The following is an 18,675-nucleotide window of genomic DNA, read 5'->3' as shown; positions in this document are numbered from 1 at the left end:
GGTACTGTATTTCTCATGCTGGATTTAGAAGAAAAAAAAAAAAAGAAAAAAAAAGCAAACGAAAGGGTGATGTTTTATTGGAGTGTGACAAGTTAAGAGTAATAAGGAATTAAGTCGTCGTCATTTCATTGAAACTGAGAGATGGTGTAATACTTACATAAGTTTTCTGAAGGTTTTTTTTTTGGCTTTTAAACAGCTTTTTTGTTTTTATTTTATTTTTATTTTTTGAAAGATATGATTGTATTATGTGCAACTCAGTTGCTTACATTATAACTACAAAATATTTTTGGGTTCCTGGAAAAAAAAAAAAAAGAAAAAAAAAGAAAAAGACTAATAAATGTGTTTGGCTGCTAAGCATTTAACACTCGTGGTTTTTGCACGTTTCTTCCGCCAGGCGCGTACGCGGCTGCTGCGGCGGCGCCGCCCCCGCCCCTCCCTCCGCCCCCTCCGCGGGGCGGGGCCTCCGCCGCGCCGTATTCCGCGCCGGGGGCGGGGCAGCCCCTCGCGACAGCCTCTGCCCGCGCCCCGGCCGGCGGGCGCGCTGCCGTCTCGCCGCTGCCATGGCGACCCCCGGCGCCGAGGAGGACGCGCTGGCGCGCTACCGCTCTCCGCTGGTGTCGCGATACGCCAGCGCCGAGATGGGCTTCAACTTCAGCGAGAGGAAGAAATTCGGCACCTGGCGTCGGCTCTGGCTCTACCTCGCGCAGGCTGAAAAGGTAACGGCGGGATGGGGCCTCCTCCGCGCCCTGGCGAGGGGGGCTGCTGCGGCCGATCGTCCTCACGTCCCCGGCCCGCTCCCTTCAGTAACCCTTTGGGGCCCTGGCGGCGGAGGGCCCGTTACCGGCGGCTGCGAGGAGCCGCTGTCGGAGCCTCTCGCGCGTCGCTGGTTGGGTGTGCGCGGCGCGGGAACCGGCGGGAACCGCCCATCGTGCCGTCCCGGAGCGCTGCCCTTGGGAAACGGAAGACCGAGCGGCGGCCTAGGTCTGCCCGGGGTGAGCGGGAGAAAACTGACCCGAGCCCCCTCCTTCAGGCCCCGCTCCGGGAGGGGAGGGGGAGCATGCGAGCCCGGTGTTACACAGCCCTTGGTCCGCAGTCCTCCGCGTACCGGCCGCCTCCTGGCAAATCATCTCCGCTCGTCTCGTGCCCTCCCCCTTGCACTTTTGCCTTCTTTGTGAAATTAGATTTGCAAAACCTTTGCCTAAGCAGTTCTGGCGGGGGGAGCGGTTGTCATCTGAGCAAACATCGGCGTCCTTCCCTAGTGCTCGGCTGTTTACTGTTCGGGAGGTGCGACCGATGGGACCTGTCCTCACGTTCAATCAGATTTCCCTCAGCCGGTGCCAACCGGACCGCCCCACGCATCTGCAGCCAGTTGTTCTAAGATAGCCCTTGTTTCTGAGATAAGTTCGCTTTTGGCTGAAGTGCTCAGAACATCTACCCTCGCTTATGACGTCTCTGACAGTCCGATCACCGCAAAAAAAACTGATAGCACAAAAGATTGGTATCAGTTTAGCTGTTAGGAAGCAGAGACAGAGTTTGTCCGTGTGACTGTTAGTGGAGTGGGAGTGCGTGTGGAGTTAGCGTTTTTAAAACGTAGTTTACGCTAAACCTTCTTGTTTTGAGTTTGGTCCCAGTAAGGGGTATGTGTAAAGCTAATTATTGCTACTTAGTTGAGACACAGTCACTTTTTATGGTGGGCTAACTTGATTCCTTGTGACTGAGAGGAAGACTCTCTCATCAGGTTTTTGACAGTGAAAGCGTTGTAATACGTTGCTGAAAAAACAAACAAAAAACTGACACAAAACCACTCTACCTTTTGACAGGATAGCTGTGACCTTCAGACTGGGTAGTTGCCCATTTGTTTTGTGTAGAGTTCTTCAGTTTCCATTTTTGAAGTACTGGGGTTGTTAGGAAGCAGTTGTCTGGCTGGTTTTATTAGTGTGAGAGCAGAGAAGCACCATGCTGGAGAATGAACAAGTGGTACGCAGTGTCATTAACGAGTTCCTTCTCCATCCAAGGATCATACCACTATAGTGGCCTCATCAATACTACGCTGCACCAAACGTGATGTTTTCAGAAGCTGAAGATGTCATTGTAGAGCTGTGTTAAGTAGGGGTCATCTTCTGAAATACCACGTGCGAGGTATTGTCGCAGTTGAGATGCGGGAGTGAGCAGACTGCAGATCTCATCTAGTACAAGAAGTGTCGATACCAAGAATGCATGCTTGAGGAGCTTTGCATGTTCAGAGCATGATAATTTAAACACTGTCACATTAATTCCAGCAGATAATCATCACCTTTTCTGCTGTTCCCATGACATGCCCAATAGGAGAAAGCAAGCTCCTGAGAGAACCAATGTGAGACTTCGTGGGATTCCCCTGCTTGGGGTTCCCCTGTCTCTTGACCCTTGCTTTCCCACCCGTTGCCACCTGAGTTTTGTTCCCAGAAAGCAGGAACAGATCTTGCAGTTTCTTGAGCAACCTTTTCATAGTGGGAAGAGAGAGACTACTATTTTTATCTGTCTCCTCATTCCAGAGGAGTTGGTCTTCTGATGTCAGCTCTGTTCTAAAGGAGCAAGAGTCAGCTACTTTCAGCACCTGTTAGCTCTGTCAGTGGTCAGCTGGTGATAAGTGTAAGCAGTTTCCCCAGGTTCCTTGTTGAAGATACGTAATATTTCTTTTGGGGTATCTTAAAAAGAACTGTGGGCAATATTTAGTCTAGTAGTACTCACTGCCCTCACTATCTTTCAAGCCTCTCCAGTCATCCTAGATGCCTATTTTGCAGTAAATCAGAATATTAGGAAGATATAACCATGAGTTTTCTGGAAGTTGCAGGGAGATAGTAAAAGAGAGTGACATGCAGCTTAGCGATAAATCTTAGGTGAAGTACAGGGCCAGGTAAACGGTTTCAATATTGACCCTGCTTGTGGGAGAAATTTTCAAGTAGTCCACTTGAAATATGTGAAATAAGAAGTGAAAAATTATTTCACTGGAAACTGAATTAGACAGAAAATCCTTAGAGTTTGTATTTCATTCCTTGCAGTAGGTAATACCGGGAGATTGGAAGAGGAGACTCAGCAAAATGTGTGATTAGTAAGAGCGAGCTCCTTCAGCTAATCTTTTCCCAACTGATAGTTGTTAAAGTTTGGGTTAAGAGCTGAAGTGTGTGAGTTCATACCCATCCCAAAACTCTACTTTATCTTTTTGAACAGAAACCCATTTGTATTACGATACCGCTTGCTTTTCTTTGAATCTTGAGCTCTTGACCTGAACAGTATGTTATTTGAAAGACAAGTACAAATTTAATGGAGCCTTTCCTTCTAGCAGAAGTAGTTTTGACATCCTGCAGCATTAAACTGACCAATGAAATGTTTTGCACATGTGGACTCTGAATGTTTTCTCTCTTATAAGAGCCTATAGTAACCGTCGATCTTTTTTTTTTTTTTTAATCCAATCTAAGTTTCATTATTTTTCTGTCCTATGTTCTTTATTAGATCAGGAGCCCAGTGTTCTCATTCTGTTTGCAGGAGATGTTCCACGTCATCTGCCTGCTCTGCTCTGTCCTTTAGGAATAGGGATGAGCGAACAGTCACACATGTTGTTGCAGTGGCATATCAAAGTATTGGAACAGCCTTGGAAGAAAGACATCTTAAAAGCACAACCCGGAGAGCGCATCACTGACCTGTAGTGGTTTGGAGAAAACCCCGTGTTCTCCCTTGGGTAGTTTTCCTACTTAGTTTTCTTAGATAGACAGGTTTGAAGGATGCTTGATTGCTTTCCTCCTGAGGTACTGTCGATATTAGCAAAAGCTCATAGGTAAGAGGCCTCACGTGATGTTCTTGATGCGCGAGAACAGCACTTTCTTTGTCACTACCCTCCCCTGCATGTATTCTCGTGACAGGTGGTCTCGTTTCTCGGGGGTTCGTTCTTTCCTCTCTGTATGGCTGTCAGTGACTGCATGCTGCGGTCAGCTTTTCCCAGCAGATCATGGATGTGTGAACAAGGCGTGAGATTTTCATCTTGGCACAAGACTGTGTTGCCAGCTGAGTTGCCTGTGCAGGCAGTTATTGTCTGCATCAGTACACCTCAAAGACAGCAGTCTGGGGCCAGGTACTTTTCCTCATTCACATGGACATTCATGGTTGTGTGATTACACTTGCAGCATCATATTTTAAGTTGTGTGGGTACTAATTATCTGGTGAGGACCTTGAAGACGTACCTGCTTCACTTACCGTCCTCTCTAGTTCCAGATTCCAGATCTGCAAAACATTTTTTCGGTCAGTTTGAGATATTTTGTATCCTTGAAGCTTCCTCGCTAGTGACTTGTAATTACTAATGTGCAAGAAAACAGCGTTTTAATTCGGAAAAGGCAGTGATGCCAAATTCATTACGAGACTTTTAAACTTAGTATCAGGAACAGATGTTTTTCTCAGCTTAGTTATCTTGTGCAAGTATAGAGCTGTGCAAGAGTTACACCAATGTATAATTCTGTGGTTTGATATCTTGCTCTGTTTTTAAGTCAGCTTGCTGAAAAAGTTTGGCAAATGTTTTTGGACATGAACTAGGAGCATTTATCTCCTGCTTCCAGACCAAGTAACTGATTTCCTAAGCTTCCAGATTCAGACTGACATTAAGTACTTTAGGACTTTTGGAGAAGTACAACCATATGTACCTCTCCTTATGTTCTAAGCCCGCTGTTTATAGTTGCATAGGTCTAGTTGTGATCCAAAGAGTTTTACCTGACGCAAGCTATCTTGTCACATAGTAGCTGGATTATTCTTTACCCAAAGGGTAAATTTCATTAAAAGAAGTTAAAGCTATACTATTTTTATACCACTTTTCTCCACGTCTCCATTTTTGTGGTTGTCACAGAGATGTTACATGATTGAGGGAAGTACGAAGCCTAAGAGGAACAGCTAAGCATGAACACTGTCCTGTCCTATTGGAAAAGGTTGGAGAACCCTAGAATGAAAGCATTCGCTGTTACAGCTTTTGGTTTTGCCATATTGTCATGCTTCCGTGAGATGTCATATGGGAGTGAATTATCTAAAGAGCGTCTGTCTCAATTTGGGTTGTCTTAAAGACAAAAAGAAATAGGAAGTTCTTTTCCCCTTGCAGTCACTTGGGCTTCCTATCACAGATGAGCAGATACAGGAGATGGAAGCAAATCTGGACAACATTGACTTCAAGATGGCAGCGGAGGAAGAGAAGAAGCTGCGTCACGATGTGATGGCCCACGTTCACACCTTTGCCCACTGCTGTCCAAAAGCTGCAGCCATCATTCACCTTGGAGCAACTTCCTGTTACGTGGGGGATAATACGGTAATATAATATTTTTGGTTTCCTGCCTGCAGAGCTGGCAAAACAAAGCTACAGTTGCTTACTTGATAGCTCTTTATAAATTTGTCTTTGTAAAATAATATTAAATAGATTTTTCAGACATTTTTATTAGCTTTACTGTTGAAGTTAATTCCCCTTCATCCTAGCTACCCTAGGAAGGCAAGCTCCCCTTGCCTTCTTTCTTTTGATATGAAGCAAGATCTGTCTAGAAACTAACTGATCCCTAAGCTCTGCTTGCATGTTAAATATTCAAGGAGGTAAGAGATCTTGAATTGCCAACGCTTGCAGGAATGTGTGAACTGTCAGTTACGCCAACAGGACAGGAATCGACTGACTTACAAAACAAGGCCACTTTTGATACACGCAGCCCATGAGCTTTCAGCTGCTGCTTGGAACCCCTGTGTTAATTCAGAGTAAACAAAACTTTTCAGTGGCCAAGAGAATGGATTACTGTTACGTGAAAAAGGAAGTACTGCTGTTCTACAGAACTGTATAATGTTTGTGGAAGGCCTGTCTAAAACGGAGTGGAAACTAAAACCTAGTTTCTCAGTAGATGTTGCTGTTCCCCTGTGTCCGAGTCATTGCACCTTCACGTTGGTTTTGTTGTACAAGAAGCTGCTGCGTGATTGTTTTTACCCTACTACTTTGCAAAGCTGTTTGGCTTTTGGGTAATAACCACCTTCCTTGTGACACTTGTCACCTACCTGTACCTCAGTCTCAAAAGGAGGCGTGAAGATGACTGCTGCCCGATCAGTCCACTTACTTTCTTTAGTTTACAGTGCCTGCATTTTCTGCTTAGGATGAACGATTTAGTCTGTCATTCCACGGCCATCAGGAGTATCTCAAAATGATCATTGATGCCCAGTCAACGGAAATGGGTCTTCAACTGCCCAGTATGTCTTTCTGTGGATAGCATAGAAGGAGCAATGATGGATCCAGCATTTTTATCATAGCAAGTTCTCTGCAAGTTCTGACACAAGAAGAAAAGCAGAGCTTTCTTTATAAGAGACTTACGAGCAGACAAAGCGTATTTTAATGATCTGTTTCCGCTCTGAGAGAAGTCGTTATGTCTAGTCCTTTAGACATGGCCCAACCTTCCTTTCTTTGCTTCTTTCAGGATCTGATTGTCCTCCGTGATGGGTTTAACCTGCTGCTACCCAAGGTGAGAAAGCAGTTGTGCACAATGTTTCTGAAGCAGGCAGCACTGATGTCCTATGAATAGTCTGTGTTTAATCGGGATTTTCCTAGGCCTTGCTAGGAAGCTAGGAGGAGTTGTTTGAGTTATTCTCAAGAAAGTGAACCATTATCTTCCATTCCTTTCTCAAGCCTTTCCCCAAAGCTTCTTTGCTCACCGTGGGAATTATAAGTGTCTCCTTGTTTATCTGTGCCACGGGTACTAGTTTCAGAAAACAACTGTATTGCTTTCAGAGTCAGCTTAGGCATCCCCTTAACTACGTTCCTAGGAATGTGTCAGCGTTCAAGAAGCTGTATAATACATTTTTCTGAGGTCAAATATAGTGGGAGTGTAGTGCACTGTTGTGTATCTGACCTGAGTGTCTTGGCACCCAGTTTGCCCTGGACTGTACCTGTGTCAGTTATATCCCAAGCAGCTTTATTTCTGACCAATCCCAGGAATAAAAAAAATACCCAGGGATAAACCAGCTGCAGGGTTGGGTTGGGCACGAGGACTAGACTCGTTTGAGCTAAGTCCAGCCATTTGTATGATCTCTTGCTTGAGTTTTGTAGCAAGCAAAAATAATGTGCGTGCCCCGAAAAAATGAAACATATCATATTCTGCAATTAGAGAGGAGTATTCAAGGATTGCATGGTTATTTCCCTGCCCTTTTGCTCACAATGTTGTTGTGCTTAAGCATGCTACCTTTTGCTGTGGTGTTTGGTTTTTTTTTTCCTCATTCCACTGCTTTTCTATCATTCCTGCATCCACCAGCTCGCAAGGGTGATCAGCCGGCTGGCCGACTTTGCTGAAAAGTATGCTGACCTGCCTACTTTGGGCTTCACTCACTACCAGTAAGTAGCCGTCGGCCCTTGCTTTGATTTTGTCAGCTGTGCTTTGGTTAAATTGACCTGCTACAGTTTGCTTTCATCCTTCTTTTTCCTGCTTCTCACCAGTGGCAGTTGGTACTGCTGAACATCATTAAGATGGTGGTGGTGGTGGTTCAGAAAAGGAGTATGTGCCTAACTCCAGCCTTGTCTCAGGAAGTTGAACTGTTGCTTTGACTAGCTGTCAGCAGTTGTTTTAGCACGCTTCGTAAGGAATGACTTCCTGGCACACATGCCTGTGTAAATTCTGGGCTGTTTCAAAAAACTCGACTGGGAATTGCAGTAAGCATCTCTTCCAGTCACATTTTCTTTATGTTTGTTTTTCTGTCAGTTAAGTTAGTGTCAACTGCAGCTTAGAAAGGTTTGTTACTGGCTACTCAGTACTACAGCTACTCTGTCACTATAGCTGAAGCTTTCTTCTAAAATGATGATTCAGGATCCATCAGTTTTCATACATCTCTCTATGAATCCCTGGGAGGAATCAGGAAGAATTTATTCTGTTTAACAGGACAGCACTGTTTTCTTGAGAAACTTACACTTCTTGTGCACCACTTCTGACATTGACTGCTTTTAGGATACAATAGGATATTTTTAGGCAGACTACTGAGTCAAAGGACAGTGAGATCTGGATAGGTCTGTTGTTAGGGTAGATTAATCTGCTGCTTCATGAAGACAGTTTGCTTTCAGAGGCGTTAAACTGTACACCTTGAGGTAAGCCTGGATCTTCTACTAATACAGAACACCAGAGGCAGGGAGGTTAAGCACAGGTTGTGAAAAACTCAATGTCTGGCACTTTGGAATTTCTCCTGAAGGAGAGGGGGAAGCATCAGGTCAGGTCTCTGATTAAGTGTCTTGCTGTATATGCCACGTCAGTTCAATCAGCTCTAGTCCTAGGTCCCTCTTCATCCACAGCTTTTTGGAGGAGTATTCTCTGGATTCAGTTTTATCTTGGCCTTTGGAAAGAGTACAAAGGAGTGTTGCAGAAGTGTGTGCAAGGTGAAGTTGTAAAAACTAAGATGAAGAAGGCATTGATACCTCTGCCTTTTCTCTGTCCTTTCTCTGCAGCGCTCCTGCCCCATTTACAAACAGGTCCATGTTTTCCCTAGCCTTCCCTTTTGATGCTTACGTGCTTGCAGAGGCCCTTCTTGTCGCCTTTCACATCCCACACCAGATTAAACTGCAGGTGGGCTTTGACTTTCCTAATCCCATCTCTGCAGTGTTGGACAGTTTCTCTGTATTCCAAACCTGCTTCCATATCTTGCGTGCTTTCTTTTTATATCTGAGCTTAATCAGGAGCACCTTGTTCACGTGCATATGCTTTATTGAAATATATAGAGGTTGTCTTTGGAGTTCATGTGGATCATTTGAAATATTTCAACTTCTAGGCTCTGCTAACACCCCCATTTTCTCCTCAGAGTGTTTGCAGGAGGACAGTGTGGTTGAACCTTGCGGATTTCAAGGTGGAGGCCCTACAAAAAATGCTGGCTAACAAACAGTATTGCTGATTGTTGCATGTTTGCCCAGAGGCTGAGGAGTGCGTTACGATGAGTGAAAAGGAGCAGCAGTCCCTTAGAGACATCATGTAAAATCACAGCGTGTCCACAGAATTTCTCTGCACTGAGAAATTCGCACCAGTGAGCTATACGTTAGCCGGGATGGCCCCTGCGCCCTGGGCGAGCAGAATTAGGGCGGGGGATAGACGCGCCCCCTGTTTCTGCCACCAGCCCCCCGGCTCCTCGCCGCTGCGGGCGGAGCCCCGGGCCGGCAGGGGGCGCCCGCCGCCGGCGGAGCGGCTGCCGGAGCGGGAGGCGGGGCCCGGGCAGCGGGAGCGGGGCCGGGCCCGTGGGGGGCCCTTGCTTGCACCGGCGGAGGGTTTTCCGTTTGACAGAGTTCTGGAAAAACGCCGTGAAACCCGTTTTCCGTATTCTGCCTAGCGGGGCTCCGGTGGCTTTTCTTTAAGAAACTCTGAAAGGCTGTAGTAGTGGAACACTGTCAGATACTCATTCGCACTTATTTCTCAATCCCCTAACGCGCAGAAACCACTATTACTGTTTTCTCTTGATGTAATTACATCTAACTCCTGAAAAGAGTGATTATATCTTCAGTACCATTTACTGGTGATACATATGCCGTGTTACATCTTCTTGCATAGAGCCATAGAATGGTTTGGGTCGGAAGGGACCTCAAAGATCATCTAGTTCCAACCCCCCTGCCATGGGCAGGGACACCTTCCACTACACCAGGTTGCCCAAAGCCTCATCCAACCTGGCTTTGAACACCTCCAGGGATGGGGTGTCTACAAGTCCTTTGGGCACCCTGTTCCAGTGTTTCACCACCCTTGTTGTAAAAAATTTCTTCCTTAGATCAGGCACAAGACAGATCTTTTTAATTTCTGCTCAGAGGAGTCAGAGAGACCAACCTGCAAGGAGGTCTTCACAGTAGTAGACTCAGCAGCAAAGTATGGACCTTGTGGAGTTTTTGTGCAAATTGTCAATGAGTCGCGCTCTGTTCTTGTTTGTTTTCAGACCTGCACAGCTCACCACTGTGGGGAAGCGCTGCTGCTTATGGATTCAGGACTTGTGCATGGACCTGCGCAACTTAGAGCGGGCTCGGGATGACCTACGCTTTCGAGGTGTAAAAGGCACCACGGGCACTCAAGCCAGCTTCTTGCAGCTCTTTGAGGGAGACCATAGTAAAGTAAGTCAGACAGCCCAGGGTGTAGACTTGCATTCTTCACAGTTCTCCCCTCTGGAATGCTGTTCTCTTTGGGGGAACATGCCAATTCTGGCATCAGATTCACAAGAGCACTGCAGTCCCTCTGAGGCCCACTGACAAGGCCCTGTGTGAAAGTGAGCAGAATTTGAGGAGGGGGTGCTTCTCAGCAAGTGAGACATTTGTTGACAGTAAACAGAAAAGCAAAGGATCCTTTTTGCTGTTGCTGACCTTCCTGAGTTGTTGCATTCTGAGATCTGTTTGTTTTGTTTTTTTCTTCACCCTGAGGTTGAAGAGCTGGACAGATTAGTGACCGCAAAGGCAGGATTTAAGCGGTATGTAACAAGCACGCTTAGTCACCTAAATTTGGTGTTAACAAAGTGTAACTCCTGCTGTCCATGTTGGCCTAGATTCCACTAGCTGCCAAACTGACACCTGTGCTGCTGTTGACTAATCTCCCCCTGCCATGTTCCATTCCAAGTTGCAGCTTCCTGCAGGAAACTTCGCCTCATAAACAGGCCACTTCTACTTGTTTCTCTGTCAAAGCATGGCTGTCCATTTTCCCTCTGCTTCTCTCCTTCCCATCTGCATGCTGCCACAAGCAATTGACAGCCTGAATCAAAGTTTTTCTTATCAGGGCAGAATGACAGCCCTTCACATTAAAAGCCGTGTCACTCCTTGCTCACAGTCTTGCAGTACAGTTGTATGTGCCTGGAGCACTCGACTTCTGTGCTTATTTCTAGGGCTTACATGGTCACAGGACAGACCTATAGTCGCAAGGTAGATATTGAAGTCCTGTCTGCGCTGGCCAGTATGGGGGCGTCCATACACAAGGTGAGTGCCCTATTTGTATATGTGGGAAGAGAGAGGAGTGGTTTAGATCTTGAGAAGGTGCTCATGGTGGAGAATGCTCTTCTCAAGAAATATTGGTTGGTATGCCTTGTTCAGCTGTTCTGTTTGTGATCATGTAAATTCACTGCTGGGTATGTGCCTAGTAGTCAAACCTCAAAGATCTTAAGACCAGTGGCCAATAAAATCCCACTCCAGATACTAGTCTGATCTATGCTAAATCCAATTAGAGTAAATGTCTTTTCTGGTGGTGGAGTTTGTAAATTTCACTGTTTGTTCCTAGTTAATTGCTCCTCTGATAATGGTGTTATTCTCTCTGTCCTTGTGGGTTCTTTTCATTGATTTATCTCTGTTCCCTCCCTCCTCCTCCCCTTGGGCTGAAGTGATCTGTGGTATTTTCTTCTGGTGTAGTTTTATAGGCTGACTGGTTCAGTGGGCACGTGTTATCTGTGTTTGCAAATAGCTGTGTAATTTTATTATGCATTTTCACTGTGCCTTCCTGGTATCTCTTCCATTCCGTGCAAACGTTTGCCCTTCTTGGAGTCCTGTTTTATTCTAATACAGGGGGCACCTTTTTTTCCTTATGCTCGCTTGACTGGGATTTTTAGGCCGGGAAGAATGACTGCAGTGTCAATTTTTTTTGTCAAATTTTTCACTGTCCCCCCAGTTTACCTCTCGGACACAGGTGCAAACACTTCTCCAAGAACACTAACAGGAGTATATATTGGTGTGTGTTAGTTTGGTTCTGTTTTTTAATTTCTTGGGCTTTTTTCTAGATTTGTACTGACATTCGTCTTTTGGCTAACCTGAAGGAGATAGAGGAGCCTTTTGAGAAAGAACAGATTGGTAAGGAATGGGAGACATTTCTTGGACCGGTGTATGTATCTTTGCATTTATATTGGTGCAGCCTTTTAAGCAAACTTAGAAATGTCACTGACAGAAGTTGCTTTAAATTAACTGAGGTTTGACATTGTTAGTATTTCAGGTCCTTTTTAAAGGAAAAAAAAAAAGCATTTTATCCAAAGTTTTCTGGATATTAAGTAACTAAAATTAAAATTGTGTTTCTGCACTTCCTAGGTTTGGGGGGAGAGCAGAAGCAGTCATGTGTTCTCCACAGATGAAGACTTGGGTCTGAGGAGTACTTAGTATTTTCCATTCCTCATGAAGCTAATTGGAGCTGTAGGTTTTTAGCTTGACTCAGCATTTTGGTCTTTATAAACCGACAAATTTGGAACAATGAAACTAGGCTGGACCCTTGCCAGAACAATATCAGTGATGTGATTCTGACATTGGTAGAGGGGGAGAAGGAAACGTAGAGTTGTGGCTCTTGTCTGGAAGAAAGTTCAAGCAGGCACCCTAAATAGTTGCATAGGATTGAATCAGCAAATTAAGCCTTAGTCGTATTTGTTGTTTGAACCATTTTACGTTCTATGGTTGATTTCGATAGCCATTCACCAGAGCGACAGGCAGCGGTGTAAGTATCTGACTTTGAAGGACAATGTTACTGAGCAGATGAGGTCTTGAACACTGTTGAGGTTGACATGGGTAGCCTGGAGAGATGGTGCTAAATACTGCATGAAAAATTAAGTCCATTTATTCTTTTTACATGGTAGTCAAAGTGTCTCGTCACTTTTTTTCTCCCCACATTTGGATGTTTCTAATCTGAAGGGGAAGCATGGTGGTGTCATTTTCTTTATTCTGTTTTGTCCTTAGAAAATGATCATGTTTTGAGGCTTTAGTCAAAACATGATTCCTGACACATTTTTCTTATCTGGGGGAGGATCTTCATCTCTTCTTGAATGCAGTACTTCTGTGTCCTGTTTTCATCACTCTTTCTCCTTTCACAGGTTCAAGCGCTATGCCTTACAAGAGGAATCCGATGCGTTCAGAACGCTGCTGCAGCCTGGCTCGACACCTGATGACTCTGGTGCTGGATCCCCTCCAGACAGCCTCTGTGCAGTGGTTTGAGCGAACATTGGATGACAGTGCCAACAGGTTTGTTTAGATCGTGCAGTGCAGCGATTTCAGAAGGTCTTGTGCAGAAAGGTCCTTTGATGTATTTAGCAAATTCTATTTTTAAACTAAAACCACAAGTTACCACCTTGATGAAAAGCAGCCTCAATAGAATCTGGAGACTACAAACTGGTTTCCTCTCTAAGATTAGATGAAAACTGTTAGTTTTTTTTAATGTCAAGATCTTCTGCAAAGTAAACCAGCAGACAGAGGGAAGGATGCAGAAGCCGTGGTATTAAATTGCTCTCCTAGTCTTCCTGTTTCAACAGCATAGTATAACAGTACTCACGTTTCTCAAATTTTCCCCCTTGTCTGTTTAGAATGTGGTTTTTGACCCTGCTTTTCTTCGCTTCTTAAAGAGTAATTCAACATTTTATCTGTAATCCCTTTACCCTCCACATAATCTAAGGAAGTTTAGTTTCATCTCTTCTTTACAAGTAGTAGTTCAGATCCTAAAGAAGGAGCACAAACATTATTTTTTTTAAGTAATGTTTCATGAAAACCTGTGCGAGTCTTTTAGGTATTGCTCGGCAAATCTTGCTTTGTTTTCTGATTCTTCATTGTGACTATTTTGAGATGAGCAAAAGTTATCTATAATTATTATCAAGTAAATTATAGCAATTAAATTCAATGCTTCCATCTTCCAGTTAGTACTAAATTTGCATAAAGCTCATATTTACCTTTGAAACGTTTTAGTTTCAAAGTAGTCTTCTGTTGCAGAATTTGATCTCCTAGAATCTTAGAAATCTTTAGATCTTTAGATTGCTAAGATATGGAGCTTTTGAAACAATGATCAACAGCAGTTTTGGCTGTGGTCTAGTGTTAAGGTTGTTGATGAGAACGTTACATTAAAAATGTTTCCATAAACATAACGTCTGCAAAAATTTCATGAAAGCATGGAATATCTATCCCCAAAAGGACTTTACTCCACAGCTGCTAGTCTTGTTAAGAAGAGAGCTGCATAGACAGCAGTAAGCAACGTAAAACTAAGAAATTGGATGCTGGTTGATATGGCGTCTTTATTTCCCAGTAGCTACCAAGTGTTGAGAGATGTACTGGAAAGTTTCAAATTTTAGTTTCACCTCATCCAGTAGAAAGGGCCATTTATCCACTTCATAATCCAATTAAAAAATTCTGTGCCTTGGATTTTCCTTGTTAAAGCTGAAGTGTTTTGAAAGGAGAGCAACCAGCAAAGTCCTTTTGAAAACAGTGTGATGGAATTGAGGGCCTTAAATGTAGCACAAGATTCAGGTACTAGTATATTCTAGAAGATCACAGTTTAGAATGGGCCGGGCACCGCTGTCACAGATGGATGATGCTGTAATTGCTGCACTGTGACACAGAGCCTTTTGTCTGATACAGCTCAGTCCCCACTGCTCCTCTCCTTTCCCTCCTTTCCTTTAAGTCAGGAGCCTCCTTTGTGACCAGGAGCTGGTCTCTTTGAGGAAGCCCCCACCAAATGCATGGATCACTTTGAAAATTCCCCACTGAGCACAGCATGACAGTGCAGCATGTCTGACTCCTGGACAATAGGGTCAGACAGGGCAGCACAGAACACAGGAAAAGATAGTCTCATGTGTTTGCTGGCTCTGTAAATTGCTGCCCTCTTTCCTGGCATTGATTTATCATTGAATTATCTTGGAGAAAAAATTAAAAAAAAAAATAAAAAAAAAAAAAAGGAAAAAATCCCACCAAAAAAACCCCTTCCGTCTCCCCAGCTTGCGAGTTGTAAGATGTTCCTTAGCTTTCCTGGTTGTGACATTTAAGCAACAAGAAGCACCCATAAGGAGAACAGTTCCAGGGCCGTGGTAATGCTATTTGCAGAATTATTTATAGAAGCTAAAGAGCTGGATCTGAGGTAGACTGGAACATGGCTTTTATTGCTAACTGGGGCCCTGGGTGTGTGTGTGTTTCATAGGCGCGTGTGTCTTGCTGAGGCTTTCCTCACAGCTGACATCATTCTGAGTACACTGCAGAATATCTCCGAGGGACTTGTGGTATATCCAAAGGTAAAGCAGGAGATATCATGTGCAGTGTTGCATCCTTGATAATGCTGCAACTATGCCAAAGTATATAAAAATCCTCCCACTCAAAGGATTACATTTTTGTCTGTTAGTTCAAACGGTTTCCGAATTTTGCTCTCCATTCTCACTATATTCTGTTTGCACAACAGACATGAGAGGGTATTTGTTGAAGCCAAAAGATCGTAAATTAAAAATGTCTTAAAAAGGATATTTTGCCCTGAATCACATGATGGTTCGTAGAACTTACCACCAAAAGATACTGTCAAGGCAGATCTCATACGGTTCTGTAGCTTACCTACAGGTTAAAAAAAAAAAATTGTTGTAGATCTTTTGCACAGAAATGCACCTTACAAGATACAACTTCTAAGTATTATCAGCTTCAATACTTGGATTTCCAGAGCTAAGTTCAAAAAGAGAAATTATCTTTGCATCATTGTCCAGTCCTGGAGATTCAAAGGGAGAGGAAAGCTTCACTGGGAGTTGGAGTTGTCTACATGATTGCTATAATGCTGTTTCCTTTTTCTTTCTTTTTTTTTTGTGTTTGGTTTTGCTTAAGGTGATTGAGAGGAGGATCCAGCAGGAGCTGCCATTTATGGCCACAGAGAATATAATCATGGCAATGGTGAAAGCAGGAGGCAATCGTCAGGTACAAATGCAGTCAAAAATACCTTGCTTCACTGCCCAGCATTTCACTCCTGAGATGCACAAGTACCTGGGCTCTCATCCTGACCACGTCACCTTTCTTTGTCCTCCACCTGCTCTCACAGAATTATTAGTATTACACTGGTGCTGCAAAGCCAGACGCTGCTCTCTGAGAAGAGCGCCGTTGTGGAGATCCCTATTTTCTGTTAGGAACACTATGTGTTTGAGCTAATCTGGCCGTCTGTGCTGGAGAAGAGGGAGACCTATTTTTATATTAGATACTAGTAGGTGTTTTCCTTTTGTGAATATTTGAAGGAACTTGGAACACAGGCCAGGCTTCTTTAAATGGAACATGTTGGCAGTTGGTTACCTTATAAATTAAAAGAATGAATCAGTGCTGTTAACGAAAAAGCAAGTAAGACCATTCTGAACCATTCATTCGTGTGTCACTCTTCCCCAATTCAGTATAGTGCTTTTTATTATTAACTTTGTTTATGGTCCTTCATTCAGTTTTTTGTGTCCAAGCAAATTGAAATTAAATGTTTTCCTCAGTAAATAAATCCAGACACAATTAGATTTGATTTCCTTGTCATTTAATTTCACAATTCAGTTTAAAGCTGATAACCAAATTTACATCTTAATAAAGCAGCTTATTTTTCACTTACCTTTAGATAGTAATTTTTCCTTCTATGATTATTTTCACATCAGGGACAGAAGTTAAACTTGCAATATAGTAACAGTGCAAGGGTTTGCTAGAAGCTTTGAGTAGCATATGTGGGTCTAGTTCTTTGAAACAATTCTGGAAGCTCACTCATGCTGCTAGTCAGGAAACATCCTTTTTCCTTCCCTGCCCCCCGACCCCGTGTCTCTGACACTTGTCCCTGGGCCAGTCAGTAAACTTCCGAACTTAAACGTACTAAGGGTCATGTCATGTGGGTAAGTTTTGTTATCTTTTCAGCTGGTTCTCTTTCTAAAGTATCCTGTACTTACCTAAACACTCCTATTTCGATTAAATTGAGTAGTGAATTTAATTTGTTTGTTATTGTTCTACCTTCTTTCTGGTGCTGTTTAATTACAAATCTAGAGAGTTTAGTACACCTATAAAATCTGTTCTTATTCACATTAGCATGTTCTGTTTTCCTGTGCTGGGAACTCTGGAATGGCACATCTTCTATGCTTTCCCACCTCATAGCATAGAAGCTCACTTCCTTTTCCTACTACTGAACAACTCTCTCCTGTAAACATCCAGAACACAGATCTGTTCACCTGAGGTAGATCAGTGCTGGAGCAAGATGGCTTCTGGATGGAGGGAAAAAGGAGCAAGAGATCATTTTCCTCCTAATTGAAGATAGATCAAGGATAATACTTTTGAGGAGAAGATTCTTACATGGCTGCAAATGCAACCATATGACTGTATTGTAAGGCCAGCATGGCAGCATCTAATTTTGCAGGTGGTCCCTGATTACAGATGAGTTCCCTTGTTTTTACAGATTGATTCCACAGGAAGTCAAGGCATTAGGAAGTCTTTCAGAAGAATTGTTATAAGGGTTTTGCCAGTCTTAGTGCTGTGTGAGGGTTCTTTGGGAGAGAATATTTTAAGGCCCTCAGGTTTGTAAGGTGTGGGTTTTTTTCCCTTCAGTCTGTCCTTATGTAAGCCATGGTTTACATAGTCTCACTTGCTTGTTGAGTTGGACAGGCTCTCTTCTTTTCTGTTTTCCAAATCTGTAGATGTTTTACATTGTTTACAACTGAAAAAAAAACCTGTAGTGACTCGTAAGAGTATTTGGGGAATTCGACGAAGTGGAAAGGAGTCCAGTGTCATAAGTTTGTGGTATAATTGAACAGGGAACGTATGTGTCATTCAGACTGTTTTAACTGCAAAGGGCAGATGTGGAAGGATGAAGAAAATCTTATTTTAATGTAGTGGTATATGAGACACTGCAGTCCAAGCCGTGTCTCATTTGTATGCTTCCAGTGCCTTTGCTTTGATGTTTCTCCCTCCTGCACAAGTTAGCAGGATGAACATGTTTCGTGAGTAGCAATGGAATGACTTGTTTCTTTTCCTTTCCTCTTCCCCATGCTCCCACAGGATTGCCATGAGAAGATTCGTGTTCTCTCCCAGCAAGCAGCTGCTGTTGTGAAACAGGAAGGAGGTGATAATGACTTAATTGCCCGTGTCCGAGCTGATGCTTACTTCAGCCCTATCCATAAACAACTTGAAAGCCTGTTGGATCCCTCCTCCTTCACTGGACGTGCTCCTCAGCAGGTAAAGCAGCTATGGGTGTTACAGGTTGTAATGCAATTCGTCGTTAAATCCTCTTGTGTGCCAGATAGTGTACATACTGTGTACCTCTGCCCGTACTACTAAGGCAGACACATTTCTCTCTTTCGTTTTCCTTGGCTTCATTGTCTTTCCTTGTGGGCTTCAGATTTTTGACCCAGGACTTACCAGGCTGTTAGGAGTCTGTGAAACAGAAACCCCAGTGAGACAAGCAGGTCTGAATGGGGAGAAGGGAACCTTTTATTTTGCTATTTTTTTCTTTCCTGTGTTTCTTGAACAGGTGGCAAAGTTCCTGAAGGAGGAGGTTCGACCAGTGCTGATTCCATACCAAAGCAAGATGGGTGGGAAAATTGAGCTGGCGCTTTAGGTATATTCTGCAAAGGTGTTTGGGTACGGGAAGATAATAAAAGCCTTATTGAACCAGGTCTGTTTACTGTGTCATGTTATTTTGGTTCTCCACAGTACATTTAACACCCAGAGCTTACAGCCACCTTGATTCCAGATGGGCTTTTCATTCATTGTCTGCTGTTTAATCACGCCTCCATCTATAGTGTGCTGAGTTACTGAGAAACGCATGATTGTGACAAGGTAACTTTATCACAGTCCCCTTCACTGGCCCCTCAGAGAGAGCACTGACAGCTGTTTAAAGAGCAATGCCAGGTGCTGCCTGACGTTCATATATGACTGACTTGTTGAAGAGCAGAGGTGAGGGGAACTGAGCCCGCTCCCATTTCCATCTTATTCATCTGCTCTTAAAC

At 43.7% G+C, this 18,675-nt stretch overlaps 1 protein-coding gene across 4 annotated transcripts; it reads left to right on the top strand.

The window, feature by feature from the left end:
* The first annotated feature begins 557 nt into the window (after positions 1-557).
* Positions 558-18,321, top strand: ADSL (adenylosuccinate lyase). Of its 4 annotated transcripts, XM_086610179.1 has the most exons (13): positions 558-716; positions 5,114-5,317; positions 6,453-6,497; positions 7,284-7,363; positions 9,922-10,093; positions 10,397-10,443; positions 10,852-10,942; positions 11,734-11,803; positions 12,805-12,952; positions 14,889-14,979; positions 15,551-15,640; positions 17,726-17,902; positions 18,198-18,321. In XM_086610179.1, exons 1-13 carry the CDS (start codon positions 561-563, stop codon positions 18,282-18,284), a joined length of 1,458 nt encoding a protein of 485 aa, XP_086466305.1. In that variant the 5' UTR covers positions 558-560; the 3' UTR covers positions 18,285-18,321. The 4 variants fall into 4 exon arrangements, with proteins under 4 accessions (XP_086466305.1, XP_086466306.1, XP_086466307.1 ...); XM_086610180.1 differs by lacking the exon at positions 6,453-6,497 and having other exon boundaries at positions 597-716; XM_086610181.1 differs by lacking the exon at positions 17,726-17,902 and having other exon boundaries at positions 597-716.
* The last annotated feature ends 354 nt before the right edge of the window (positions 18,322-18,675 follow it).

Source organism: Tauraco erythrolophus, chromosome 4, assembly GCF_009769465.1.
Source record: "Tauraco erythrolophus isolate bTauEry1 chromosome 4, bTauEry1.pri, whole genome shotgun sequence".
Taxonomy (NCBI): domain Eukaryota; kingdom Metazoa; phylum Chordata; class Aves; order Musophagiformes; family Musophagidae; genus Tauraco; species Tauraco erythrolophus.
This window is presented reverse-complemented; position numbering and strand designations above follow the sequence as displayed.